The sequence below is a fragment of the Hylobates moloch genome, unplaced genomic scaffold (assembly GCF_009828535.3).
Source record: "Hylobates moloch isolate HMO894 unplaced genomic scaffold, HMol_V3 SCAFFOLD_12, whole genome shotgun sequence".
Classification (NCBI taxonomy): Eukaryota; Metazoa; Chordata; class Mammalia; order Primates; family Hylobatidae; genus Hylobates; species Hylobates moloch.
This window is the reverse complement of record NW_026652287.1, coordinates 44,113,457-44,124,991: the sequence shown is the minus strand read 5'-3', so window position 1 is coordinate 44,124,991 and position 11,535 is coordinate 44,113,457. Positions and strand designations below refer to the sequence as shown.

Here is an 11,535-nt window from a genome sequence, read left to right as displayed (position 1 = left end):
TCTAACGCCAACGCTGACATAGGCACTAGTATGACCCTCATTTTACTAAGGAGGAAAGTACCGCACAGAGGGGTGAAGTCTGTCCAGGGTAACACAGCTAGTAAGTGGCAACGCTGGGATTCGAACCCAGTAAATCTGGCTGCAGACGCCATTTTGCTATGCAGCCTCTCATAGAATCTACTTATTCTCTATGCTTATTGTGTATCCCACGCACACACTGTAGGATGTAAGTTCCAGGAGAAGCTGCTCGCTGCTTCGTCCTTAGAACCCCGCCCTGCACACAGCAGGCGCTCGACCTATGGAGAAATAAACAGCCGCTTTCTCTGCCGCGCAGGCGCATCGGGAAGGCTAACGGAGCCTCCCCCTTCTTATGCCGATTGGTCATCGCCGATGACTGACGGAGGAGTGGTCGCAGGCGCACCAGGCCAGACCCAAGGCGGCTTAGCCCATTCTAAGACCCTGTTCCCTATGCCTATTGGCCATTGCTTATGACTGACGTATCAAAAAATCCAATGGAAAGCAACCTCTTCGGGAAGAGGGCGGGCCCCGCGGGCAGTCAAATTTGCGCGGGTTGGGGCCTGGCGTAGTCATGGCCGCCTTCCGCGACATAGAGGAGGTGAGCCAGGGGCTGCTCAGCCTGCTGGGCGCCAACCGCGCGGAGGCGCAGCAGCGACGGCTGCTGGGGCGCCACGAGCAGGTGGTGGAGCGGCTGCTGGAAACGCAAGACAGTACCGAGAAGCAGCTGCGAGGTGAGGGCCGGAGCGTGGGCGCGGGCCCACGGGGGACGGGGCCCGGGTGCTGGGAGGGGGCGACCAGGCCGACCTCAAAACCCCTTCTCTCCTGGACTCTCCCATCTCCTGTCCTATCCCCCCTGGGACGGCCCTCTCTGCGCCTTAGTTTCGCAATCTGAGAAATCGGCTTTATGACAGCAACCATCCCCCACCCCCCAGGGGTTTAGTGGTAAATATAGGAGCCTGGAGGGGTTGGCCCCTTCTGAGCGCTCCGTGAGCAGGAGCTGGGGGTCTCAGCGTTTGAATTGGGGCTCAGGAGTCAAAGCTCCGGGTTTGAATGCTAGCAGCCATCTCCATGTCCACTGTGAGACTTGAGGTGAGTTTCTTAACTTATCTGTGCCTCCGCTTCCTTACTTGTCAAATGGTTGTGACAATAGCCCATCCCTTCTTCGTGAAGGCGTTCAGATGTTTTATGGAGCATCTGCTGCTGCCAGGCCCTGGGCTCACCGCAACGTCCACCTCCCGGGTTCAAGCTATTCTCCTGCCTCAGCCTCCTGAGTAGCTGGGATTACAGGCGCTTGCCACCACACCCGGATAATTTTTGTATTTTTGGTAGAGATGGGGTTTCACCACGGTGGCCAGGCTGGTCTCAAACTCCTGACCTCAGGTAATCTGCCTGCCTCGGCCTCCCAAAGTACTGGGACTGCAGACGTGAGCCACTGTGCCCGGCCCATCTTCACTATTTTTAACTGCACAATTCAGTGACCTTAAGCACATTCACACTGCTGTGCAACCATCATCACCATCATTGATCTCCAGAACTTTCTCACCTTTCCAAACTGAAGCTCTGTCCCCATGAAACACTCACTCCCCATCCCCTTCTCAGACCCTGGCACCCACCAGGGTTCTACTTTCTGTCTCAAATTTGACTCCTCTAGGAACCTCACAGAGGAATTGTACAATATCTACCCTTCATAGTGGAATCATACAATATCTACCCTTTTGTGTCTGGCTTATTTCATAGAGCATAATGTCCTCCAGGTTCATCCGTGTCATAGCCTGTGTCAGAATTTCCTTTCATTTTGTGTACTTATTGTGAGACAGACTCTCGCTCCATTACCCCAGCTTGAATGCAGTGGAGTGATCTTGGCTCACTGCAACCTCTGCCTCCCAGACTTAAGTGATCCTCACACCTCAGCCTCCCAAGTAGCTGAGAACACACTTATGCGCCACCATGCCTGGCTAATTTTTGTATTTTTAGTAGAGATAGGATTTCACCATGTTGGCTAGGCTGGTCTTAAACTCCCAGCCTCAAGTGATCGCCCGCCTCAGCCTCCCAAAGTGCTGGGATGACAGGAGTGAGCCACTACGCCCGGCCGGAATTTCCTTCCATTTTAAAGCTGAGTCATATTCCATGATATAGAAGGATGGACCGCATTGTGTTTATTCATTCATCAATCCATGGGCACTTGGGTTGTATCCACCTTTTGGCTGTGTTGAAATAACGCTGCTATGAACACGGATGCCCAAATATCTCTTCAAGACTGTATTTTTTTTTTTCCTTGAGACGAAGTCTCGCTCTGTCACCCAGGCTGGAGTGCAGTGGCGCGATCTCGGCTCACTGCAAGCTCCATCTCTTGGGTTCACGCCATTCTCCTGCCTCAGCCTCCCGAGTAGCTGGGACTACAGGTGCTCGCCACCGCGCCTGGCCACCGTATTTTCTTTTCTTTTTTTTTTTTTTCCCAAGACAGTCTTACTGTGTCGCTCAGGCTGGAGTACAGTGGTGAGATCTCTGCTCACTGCAACCTATGCCTCCCGGGTTCAAGCAATTCTCCTGCCTCAGCCTGCCAAGTAGCTGGGATTACAGGCACGTGCCAACACGCCCAGCTAATTTTTGTATTCTTAGTAAAGACGGGGTTTCACCATGTTGGCCAGGCTGGTCTCGAACTCTTGACCTCGTGATCCGCCCGCCTCGGTCTCCCAAAGTGCTGGGAATATAGGCATGAGCCACTGCACCCAGCCCAAGACTCTATTTTTTTTATTTTTTTGAGACGGAGTCTTGCTCTGTCACCCAGGCTGGAGTACAGTGGTGCGATCTTGGCTCACTGCGAGCTCTGCCTCCCAGGTTCACACCATTCTCCTGCCTCAGCCTCCCGAGTAGCTGGGACTACAGGCACCCGCCACCACGCCCAGCTAATTTTTTTTTGTATTTTTTTTTTGGTAGAGACAGGGTTTCACCGTGTTAGCCAGGATGGTCTCGATCTCCTGACCTCGTGATCCGCCCGCCCCGACCTCCCAAAGTGCTGGGATTACAGACATGAGCCACTGGGCCCAGCCAAGACTCTATTTTCAATTCTTTTTTGTATTCAGCCAGAAGCAGATCAAATGGTAATTCAAAGTTTGATTTCTGAGGAACTGCCATACAGTTCTCCCTGACAGGTGCAGTGCCAGGTGTTTCGGATGTCTTATACAGTCACATTTTATGAGGAGGCCTGGGCTGATCCTTGATTGGCCTATGGAGCCAGTCCACGGGGTGGCTCAGGAACAGTGGTCCTGGTAGTGTTGATTGCAAATGCAAAGGTCAGGAGGTGAGAATGAACTTGGCGAGCAGAAGATGAGCTAAGCAGCCGCCTGACTGCCAGGCCTGGTGAGCGCCCAGGAGGAGTCTGAATATTATCCTGAGTGTGATGTCCCAGGCAGGCTCTTCCCTCCTTCCCTCTTCCTTCTTGCACCCCTCCATTAACTCCCCCTCCTTTGATGGCTTGAGGAGAAAGGTGTGACTCAGCCAGCCTGGCTGTTAGAATGGATGAATCTGGGGCCAAGAAAACTGACAGTCAGGATCCAGGGATCCTGGGCTTTGGGTCAAACAGATCCAGTTCACATCCTAGGTTTGGAGCTCTGTACCTGTGGGTGAGTCACTGAACTTCTCTGTCTCTGGACCTGTTTTTCATGTTGCAGATGCGGGGCAGAGGAGTGAAAGTACACCCTCAGGCTGGGTGTGGTGGCTCACGCCTGTCTTCTCAACATTTTGGGAGGCCGAGGTGGGTGGATCACTTGAGGACAGAAGTTAAAGACCAGCCTGGTCAACATGGTGAAACTCGGTCTCTACTAAAATTACAAAAATTAGCTGGCCGTTATGGCGCATGCCTGTAATCCCAGCTACTCGGGAGGCTGAGCCAGGAGAATCGCTTGAACCTGGGAGGTGGAGGCTGCAGTGAGCCGAGGTCACACCACTGTATTCCAGCCTGGACTGTCTCAAAAAAATAGGCCAAGCATGGTGGCTTATGCCTGTAATCCCAACACTTTGGGAGGCTGAGGCGAGCAGATCACCTGAGGTCAGGAGTTCAAGACCAGCCTGGCCAACATGGTGAAACCCTGTCTCTACTAAAAATAAGAAAATTAGCCAGGCATGGTGGCACATGCCTGTAATCCCAGCTACTCGGGAGGCTGAGGCAAGAGAATAGCTTGAGCCCGGGAAGCAGAGGTTGCAGTGAGCTGAGATCGTGCCACTGCACTCCAGCCTGGGCAACAGAGCAAGACTCTGTCTCAAAAATAATAATAAAATAAAAGTTTTAAAAAAAAAAAAAAGGGCCGGGTGCAGTGGCTCACACCTGTAATCCCAGCACCTTGGGAGGCCGAGGCGGGCAGATGACAAGGTCAGGAGTTCTAGACCAGCCTGGCCAACATGGTGAAACCCCGTCTCCAGTAAAAATATAAAAATTAGCCAGGCGTTGTGGTGGGTGCCTGTAATCCCAGCTACTCAGGAGGCTGAGGCAGGAGAATCACTTGAACCTGGGAGGCGGAGGTTGCAGTGAGCTGAGACCGCGCCGTTGCACTGCAGCCTGGGTGACAGAGCAAGACTCCATCTTTTAAAAAAAAAAAAAGTATCCCTTCAGAGAGCTGTGTGAGAATATGTCAAGTAGGAACACCTTATAATGAGCAGCCATGGGGTAAAGATGACTACTCAGGGAAGAATTCAAGAAGACTTGGTTGTCCTTCGGGAGGGCGGACAGACAGCGGGTGGGAAGGCTGTGTGAGCCAGCCAGAGCCTCAGCTGTCCTAACAGGAAATCAGCAGGCACCATCCGAACCAGACCCATCAAGAAATAGCAGCATAAGCAAGTTACTTAGAAATGTGGAGGCCAGTGCCAGAGAAAACAGCTAAAACTTGAAAGTGGCTGCTTCAGAGGGGCGGAGAGGCTTGGAGAAGGGTGTGTGCATGTGTGTTTATGTTTGCAGAACTATATACATGTCATACTGTGATTAAAAATAACTTAATGTAAGTTTCTGAAACTTAAACATGGGCCTTTTGGGAAGCATTTTTTTTTTTTTTGAGACGGAGTCTGGCTCTGTGGCCCAGGCTGGAGTTCAGTGGCGTAATCTCAGCTCACTGCAAGCTCCGCCTCCCAGGTTCCCGCCATTCTCCTGCCTCAGCCTCCTGAGTAGCTGGGACTACAGGCGCCCGCCACCACACCCAGCTAGTTTTTTGTATTTTTAGTAGAGACAGGGTTTCACCATGTTAGCCAGGACTGTCTCGATCTCCTGACCTCGTGATCCACCCTACTCGGCCTCCCAAAGTGCTGGGATTATAGGCGTGAGCCACCGCGCCCGGCCTGGGCATTTAATCTGCATTCTCTGAGTTGGCAGGTTTCTAGGAAGGAACAGTAGCCATCTTTGTTTTGTTTTGATTTGGGTTTTTGAGAAAGGGTCTGTCTCTGTCACCCAGGCTGGAGTGCAGTGGCACAGTGACAGCAATTATGGCTCACTGCAGCCTCAACTTCCCTGGTTCAGGTGATCCTCCCATCTCAGCCTCCCAAGTAGGTGGGACTACAGGTGCACACCACAATGCCCAGCTAATTTTTTGTATTTTTAGTAGAGATGGAGTTTTGCCACATAGCCCAGGGTGGTCTCAAACTCCTGTCCAAGCGATCCTTCTGCCTTGGCCTCTCAAAGTGCTGAGATTCCAGGCATGAGCCACTGTGCCCAGCCACCAGTAGCCTTTTTGCTTTTTTTTTTCAGACGGAGTCTTGCTCTGTCACCCAGGCTGGAGTGCAATGGCGCGATGTCGGCTCACCACGACCTCTGCCTCCCAGGTTCAAGTGATTCTGCCTTGGCCTCCCAAGTAGCTGGGATTACAGGCATGTGCCACCAGGCCCGGCTAATTTTGTATTTTTAGTAGAGATGGGGTTTCTCCATGTTGGTCAGGCTGGTCTCGAACTCCTGACCTCAGGTGATCTGCCTCGGCCTCCCAAAGTGCTGGGATTACAGGTGTGAGCCACCACACCTAGCCTTTTTTTTTTTTCTTTTTGAGATGGAGTTTCCTTAGCCGCCCCCCAGGCTGGAGCGCAGTGGCACGATCTCAGCTCACTGCAGCCTCCACCTCCTGGGTTCAAGTGATTCTCCTGTCTCAGCCTCCCAGGTAGCTAGGATTACAGGCACCTGCCACCACACCTGGCTAATTTTTTATGTTTTTAATAATGACAGGGTTGCTGTGCGCAGTGGCTCACGCCTGTAATCCCAGCACTTTGGGAAGCTGAGGCGGATGGATCACGAGGTCAGCAGTTTAAGACCAGCCTGACCAACATGGTGAAACCCCGTCTCTACTAAAAATACAAAAAATTAGCTGGGGGTCGTGGCAGGCGCCTGTAATCCCAGTGACTTGGGAGGCTGAGGCAGGAGAATCACTTGAAACTGGAAGGAGGAGGTTGCAGTGAGCCAAGATTGTGCCACTGCACTCTAGCCTAGGCAATAAGAGAAAAACTCCGTCTCAAAAAAAAAAAAAGACAGGGTTTTACCATGTTGACCAGGCTGGTCTCGAACTCCTGATCTTAGGTGATCTGCCCACTTCAGCCTCCCAAAGTTCTGGGATTACAGGTGTGAACCACCATGCCCAGCCTAATTTTTTTTAGTTTTGTAGAGATGGGATCTCCCTATGTTGCCCAGGCTTGAACTCTTGGCCTCAAGCGATCCTCCTGCCTCAGGCTCCCAAAGTGCTGGGATTACAGGCATGAGCCACCATGCCTGGCCGGCTATTTTGTTATATTTTAGGTGTGTGAAGAAGGACGAGGTTTTATTTTTGATGTATTTAAATGCGTTTTGGTGAAACAGTAGTTGTACAAGTTGCCAGTAGAACTCTCTGGACACAGGGCTGCAGACAAGAAGGGGCATGTTTCTTGCCAGTGGAGGTGGCGAACCACCTTCTCTCTGCTCTCCTTGGGGAAGGACAGACCCTAGGGAGCCTGCTTCTCTCCACCCTGCAGAGATCCTCACCATGGAGAAGGAAGTGGCCCAGAGCCTTCTCAACTCAAAGGAGCAGGTACACCAGGGAGGCGTGGCGCTGCAGCAGCTGGAAGCCGCGCTTCAGGAGGCTGGGGAGGAGGACACCCGTCTGAAGGCCAGCCTCCTATATCCTTTTCTGCTAGAGGGTCAGCCTTGCTAGAAAACACACATAGGGCCAGGCACAGTGGCTCACGCCTGTAATCCCAGCACTTTGGGAAGCCCAGGTGGGAGGATCACTTGATCCCAGGAGTTGGAGACCAGCCTGGACAACAGAGACCCTGTCTCTACAAAATTAAAAAAATTAGGCCGGGTGCGGTGGCTCATGCCTGTGATCCTAGCACTTTGGGAGGCCGAGGTGGGTGGATCACAAGGTCAGGAGTTCGAGACCATCCTGGCTAACACAGTGAAACCCCATATCTACTAAAAATACAAAAAAATTAGCCAGGCGTGGTCCCAGCAGGAGAATGGCGTGAGCCCGGGAGGCGGAGCTTGCAGTGAGCCGAGATCATGCCACTGCACTCCAGCCTGGGCAACAGAACAAGACTCTGTCTCAATCAATCAATCAATAAGCTGGGCATGGTGGTACACGCCTGTAGTCTCAGCTACTTGGGAGGCCGAGGTGGGAGGATTACTTGGGCCTGGGAGATTGAGGCTGCACTCCAGCATGGGTGACAGAGCAACACCCTGTCTCAAAAAAAAAAAAAGACCAGGCGCGGTGGCTCACACCTGTAATCCCAGCACTTTGGGAGTCTGAAGCAGACAGATCACTTGAGGTCAGGAGTTTGAGACCAGCCTGGCCAACATGGTAAAACCCTGTCTCTACTAAAAATACAAAAATTAGCAGGGCATGGTGGTGTTCGCTTGTAATCCCAGCTACTCGGGAGGCAGGGGCTCCAGAATCACTTCAACCTGGGAGGCAGAGGTTGCAGTGAGCTGAGATCGTGCCACTGCACTCCAGCCTGGGTGACAAGGCAAAACTCTGACTCAAAGAAGAAAGCGTGCGTAGATAGAGCCAAGACGCTGGGCCTCCCAGCTGCAGTTAGCGCAGGGGCAGCCCTCTCTCGAAAGCTGGGGTCCTTGATGACCTGCCCTACTCAGCTCACCAGAGAGCTGGAAGAGCTCAAGGAGATTGAGGCGGATCTGGAGCGACAGGAGAAGGAGGTCGACGAGGACACGACAGTCACAATCCCCTCAGCCGTGTAGGTTCTGCCAAAACGTGTGCCTGCCTGTGCCTCCTTGTGTAGTCTGGCTCTTGGTTGAAGTTGGTGCTGGGTAACTTTCTTTCTTTTTTTTTTTTTTTGTCTTCCTGTACAGGTACGTGGCTCAACTTTACCACCAAGTTAGTAAAATTGAGTGGGATTATGAGTGTGAGCCAGGGATGATCAAAGGCAGTATCCTTTTTGGGGAGCTATTTTAACTCTTGTGCACTGTAGGTAGGGACGTAAAATGGTGCATAGCAGGACCCTGTAAAAATTAGCCGGGTGTGGTAGTGTGCATCTATAGTCCCAGCTACCTGGGAGGCTGAGGTGGGAGGATCACTTGAGGCCAGGAGTTTGAGACCAGCCTGGGTATCAGTGAGACCCCATGTCTATAATAAGTATAGTAAAGTATAGCAGGCCAAGCGTGGTGGCTCATGCCTGTAATCCCAGCACTTTGGGAGGCCGAGGCGGGCAGAAGACCTGAGGCCAGGCGTGGTGGCATATGCCTGTAGTCCCAGCTACTCAGGAGGCTGAGGCACGAGAATCGCTTAACCCCAGGAGGCGGAGGTTGCAATGAGCTGAGATCGCACCACTGCACTCCAGCCTGGCCTACAGAATGAGACTTTGTCTCAAAAAAAAAAAAAAAAAAGTAAAGGCAGTATCCTTTTCCCCGTGGGGTTGTGTGAGGGCCTGTGTGTCCCGGGCTTTCCTTACATCTGTGCCTCAGTCCATCACGGCCCCAGTGTGGCCCAGCCCATCCACCTGGACAGCACCCAGCTCTCCAGGAAGTTCATCAGCGACTACCTCTGGAGCCTGGTGGATACCGAGTGGTAGCCACGAGCCTCGTGGCTGCGTCTTGCACCCAGCGGGCATCTACCGTGGTCGGATCCGTTTCAAATGAAATGTGTGGACATAGTTTTTTTGTTTTTTTTTTTCGAGACAGAGTTTCACTCTTGTTGCCCAGGCTAGAGTGCAATGGCACGATCTCAGCTCACAGCAACCTCTGCCTCCTGGGTTCAAGCGATTCTCCTGCCTCAGCCTCCCAAGTAGCTGGGATTACAGGCATGCGCCACCGTGCCCAGCTAATTTTTTGTATTTAGTAAAGATGGAGTTTCACCATGGTGGTTAGGCTGGTCTTGAACTCCTGACCTCAGGTGATCCACCTGCCCGCTTCAGCCTCCCAAAGTGCTGGGATTACAGGCATGAGCCACCATGCCCAGCTAGACTTCTTCCCTTTTTTTTTTTTTGAGACGGAGTCTCGCTCAGTCGCCCAGGCTAGAGTGCAGTGGCGCGATCTCAGCTCACTGCAAGCTCCACCTCCTCCCAGGTTCACACCATTCTCCTGCCTCAGCCTCCTGAGTAGCTGGGACTACAGGCACCTGCCACCACGCCTGGCTACTTTTTTGTATTTTTAGTAGAGACAGAGTTTCACCATGTTAGCCAGGATGGCCTCGATCTCCTGAGTTTGTGATCCACCCACCTTGGCCTCCCAAAGTGCTGGGATTACGGGCGTGAGCCACTGCGCCTGGCCTTTTTTTTTTTTTTTTTATTGGATTTCTTTTTCTCCTGATTTCGGCCTCAGCTCCTAGAGTGGCCTCAGCTAGGTAACCAACGGGAGTCGACTTATCTATGCCAGACCTGCAATTTCACATCTGTGACAGGATGGGACAAATGACACCGTGGTATTCAATGACAGCTCCCAGGTATTTCAAGGTTGGCCCTTATTCATTCAGGGGGTATGTTTGAGTGCCACAGTGTGCCCAGACTCTGCTAGGCACCAGAGAGACAAGATATGAGTGACGCGGATCTCCTCCCACTGCTGACGGTGGAATCAACACAGAAGCAGACAAGACTCTAGAACCAGAGAGAGGTCCAGATTGCGACAGGAGCCACACCAGAGTGTGCAGGCTTCATGGAGGACAGAAGCGACTTTTGTGCCAGGACTTAAAAAGATAAGGAGGCCAGGTGTGGTGGCTCATGCCTGCAATCCTAGCACTGTAGGAGGCAGAGGCGGGCAGATCACTTGAGCCCAGGAGTTGGAGACCAGCCTGGGGAACATGGCAAGACCCCATCTGTACAAAAAAATTAAAAAATTTGGCCTGGCGCGGTGGCTCATGCCTGTGATCCTAGCACTTTGGGAGTTAAAACACAACACTTCCCAGCCGCCTTTGTAGTTAAGGTCCGGCTAGTGAAATGTACGTGGAGTTACGTGACACTTCTAGAAGGATTCTTAAAAGACAAGTACACCCTTTCTTTCCCCTTCCTATTTCCTGGAATGTGGGCGTGATGGCTGGAGCCCTAGCAGTCATACTGCCACATGTACGCATGAGTGCAGTCCCTTAGGGATGACAGGAGCCTGGTTCCCTGGTGATGGCAGAGCCAGATATCAGCACAGAGAAGGGGGAGAACCAATCTCAACTTCTACCTTGTGTAAGCTGTGTTTTGGGGGGTTTTCTATGACATACCAAAATAAACCCTAACTGATTGAACATGTACTCCAGTCCAGGGCCGGCCAATCAATGTGTTCATCATTCTCCCATCCTCGGTGTTTTGGGTACCGATAAGGAAAGGAGGCGTGCACACCACCTGCCTGCCTGAGGGAGGAGAGAGGGAGGTGGGGTCCCACCGACACAGTTGTCCCTGAATACAGCTTTGCCCTTGGATGTGTCAGTTATGTGAACTTGGGCTTGGGTTTCATCATGTCCCTTTCCACGACTGAACGTAAGCGCAGTTCTTAATCAGAGAGGGGTGTTTTTAGGCAGAGGGAACAGTAAGCTTTAACAGCATCTGGTGGTGCATGCCTGTAGTCCCAGCTACTTGGGAGGCTGAGGCAGGAGGATCACTTGAGCCTGGGAGGTTGAGGCTGCAGTGAGCCATGGCAGTGTCACTGCACTCCAGCCTGGGTGAGAGTGAGACCCTGTCTTAGAAAGGGGCCAGGTGTTGTGGCTCATGCCTGTAATCCCAGCACTTTGGGAGGCCGAGGGGGGCAAATCACTTGAGTCCAGGAATTCGAGACCAGCCTGGGCAACATCGCAAAACCCCATCTCTACTAAGAAAAAAATAAATTAGCTGGGCATGGTGATGCCTGCCTGTATCCCCCGCTACTCAGGGGCCTGAAGTGGGAGGATTGCCTGAGCCCGGGAAGTTGCTGTGTTGAGCTATGACTGCGCCACGGCACTCCAGCCCGGGTGACAAAGTGAGACCCTGTGTCAACAACAAAAAAAAGGGGGCTGGGCGCGGTGGCTCACGCCTGTAATCCCAACACTTAGGGAGGCCGAGGTGGGCGGATCACGAGGTCAGGAGATCAAGACCATCCTGGCTAATATG

General features: G+C 52.4%; 1 protein-coding gene across 2 annotated transcripts; it reads left to right on the top strand.

Moving 5' to 3' along the window:
- The first annotated feature begins 429 nt into the window (after positions 1–429).
- Positions 430–10,708, top strand: SPC24 (SPC24 component of NDC80 kinetochore complex). 2 transcript variants are annotated; one of them, XM_032169718.2, is made up of 5 exons: positions 430–749; positions 6,991–7,135; positions 8,104–8,208; positions 8,324–8,348; positions 9,791–10,701. In XM_032169718.2, the coding sequence occupies exons 1-5, from the start codon at positions 590–592 to the stop codon at positions 9,881–9,883; spliced, it is 528 nt and encodes a 175-aa protein (XP_032025609.1). In that variant the 5' UTR covers positions 430–589; the 3' UTR covers positions 9,884–10,701. The 2 variants fall into 2 exon arrangements, with proteins under 2 accessions (XP_032025609.1, XP_032025608.1); XM_032169717.2 differs by having other exon boundaries at positions 434–749; positions 8,324–8,400; positions 8,936–10,708.
- Positions 10,709–11,535: the final 827 nt, after the last annotated feature.

What these genes read in the sequence shown, in the direction of transcription:
- SPC24 (XM_032169717.2), top strand. Translation starts at nt 590, where the DNA reads ATGGCCGCCTTCCGCGACATAGAGGAGGTGAGCCAGGGGCTGCTCAGC. An exon ending in CGTCTGAAGGCCAGCCTCCT is followed by an intron (nt 7,136 to 8,103) that starts ATATCCTTTTCT and finishes GACCTGCCCTAC; the next exon opens with TCAGCTCACCAGAGAGCTGG. An exon ending in GCCAGGGATGATCAAAGGCA is followed by an intron (nt 8,401 to 8,935) that starts GTATCCTTTTTG and finishes TCTGTGCCTCAG; the next exon opens with TCCATCACGGCCCCAGTGTG.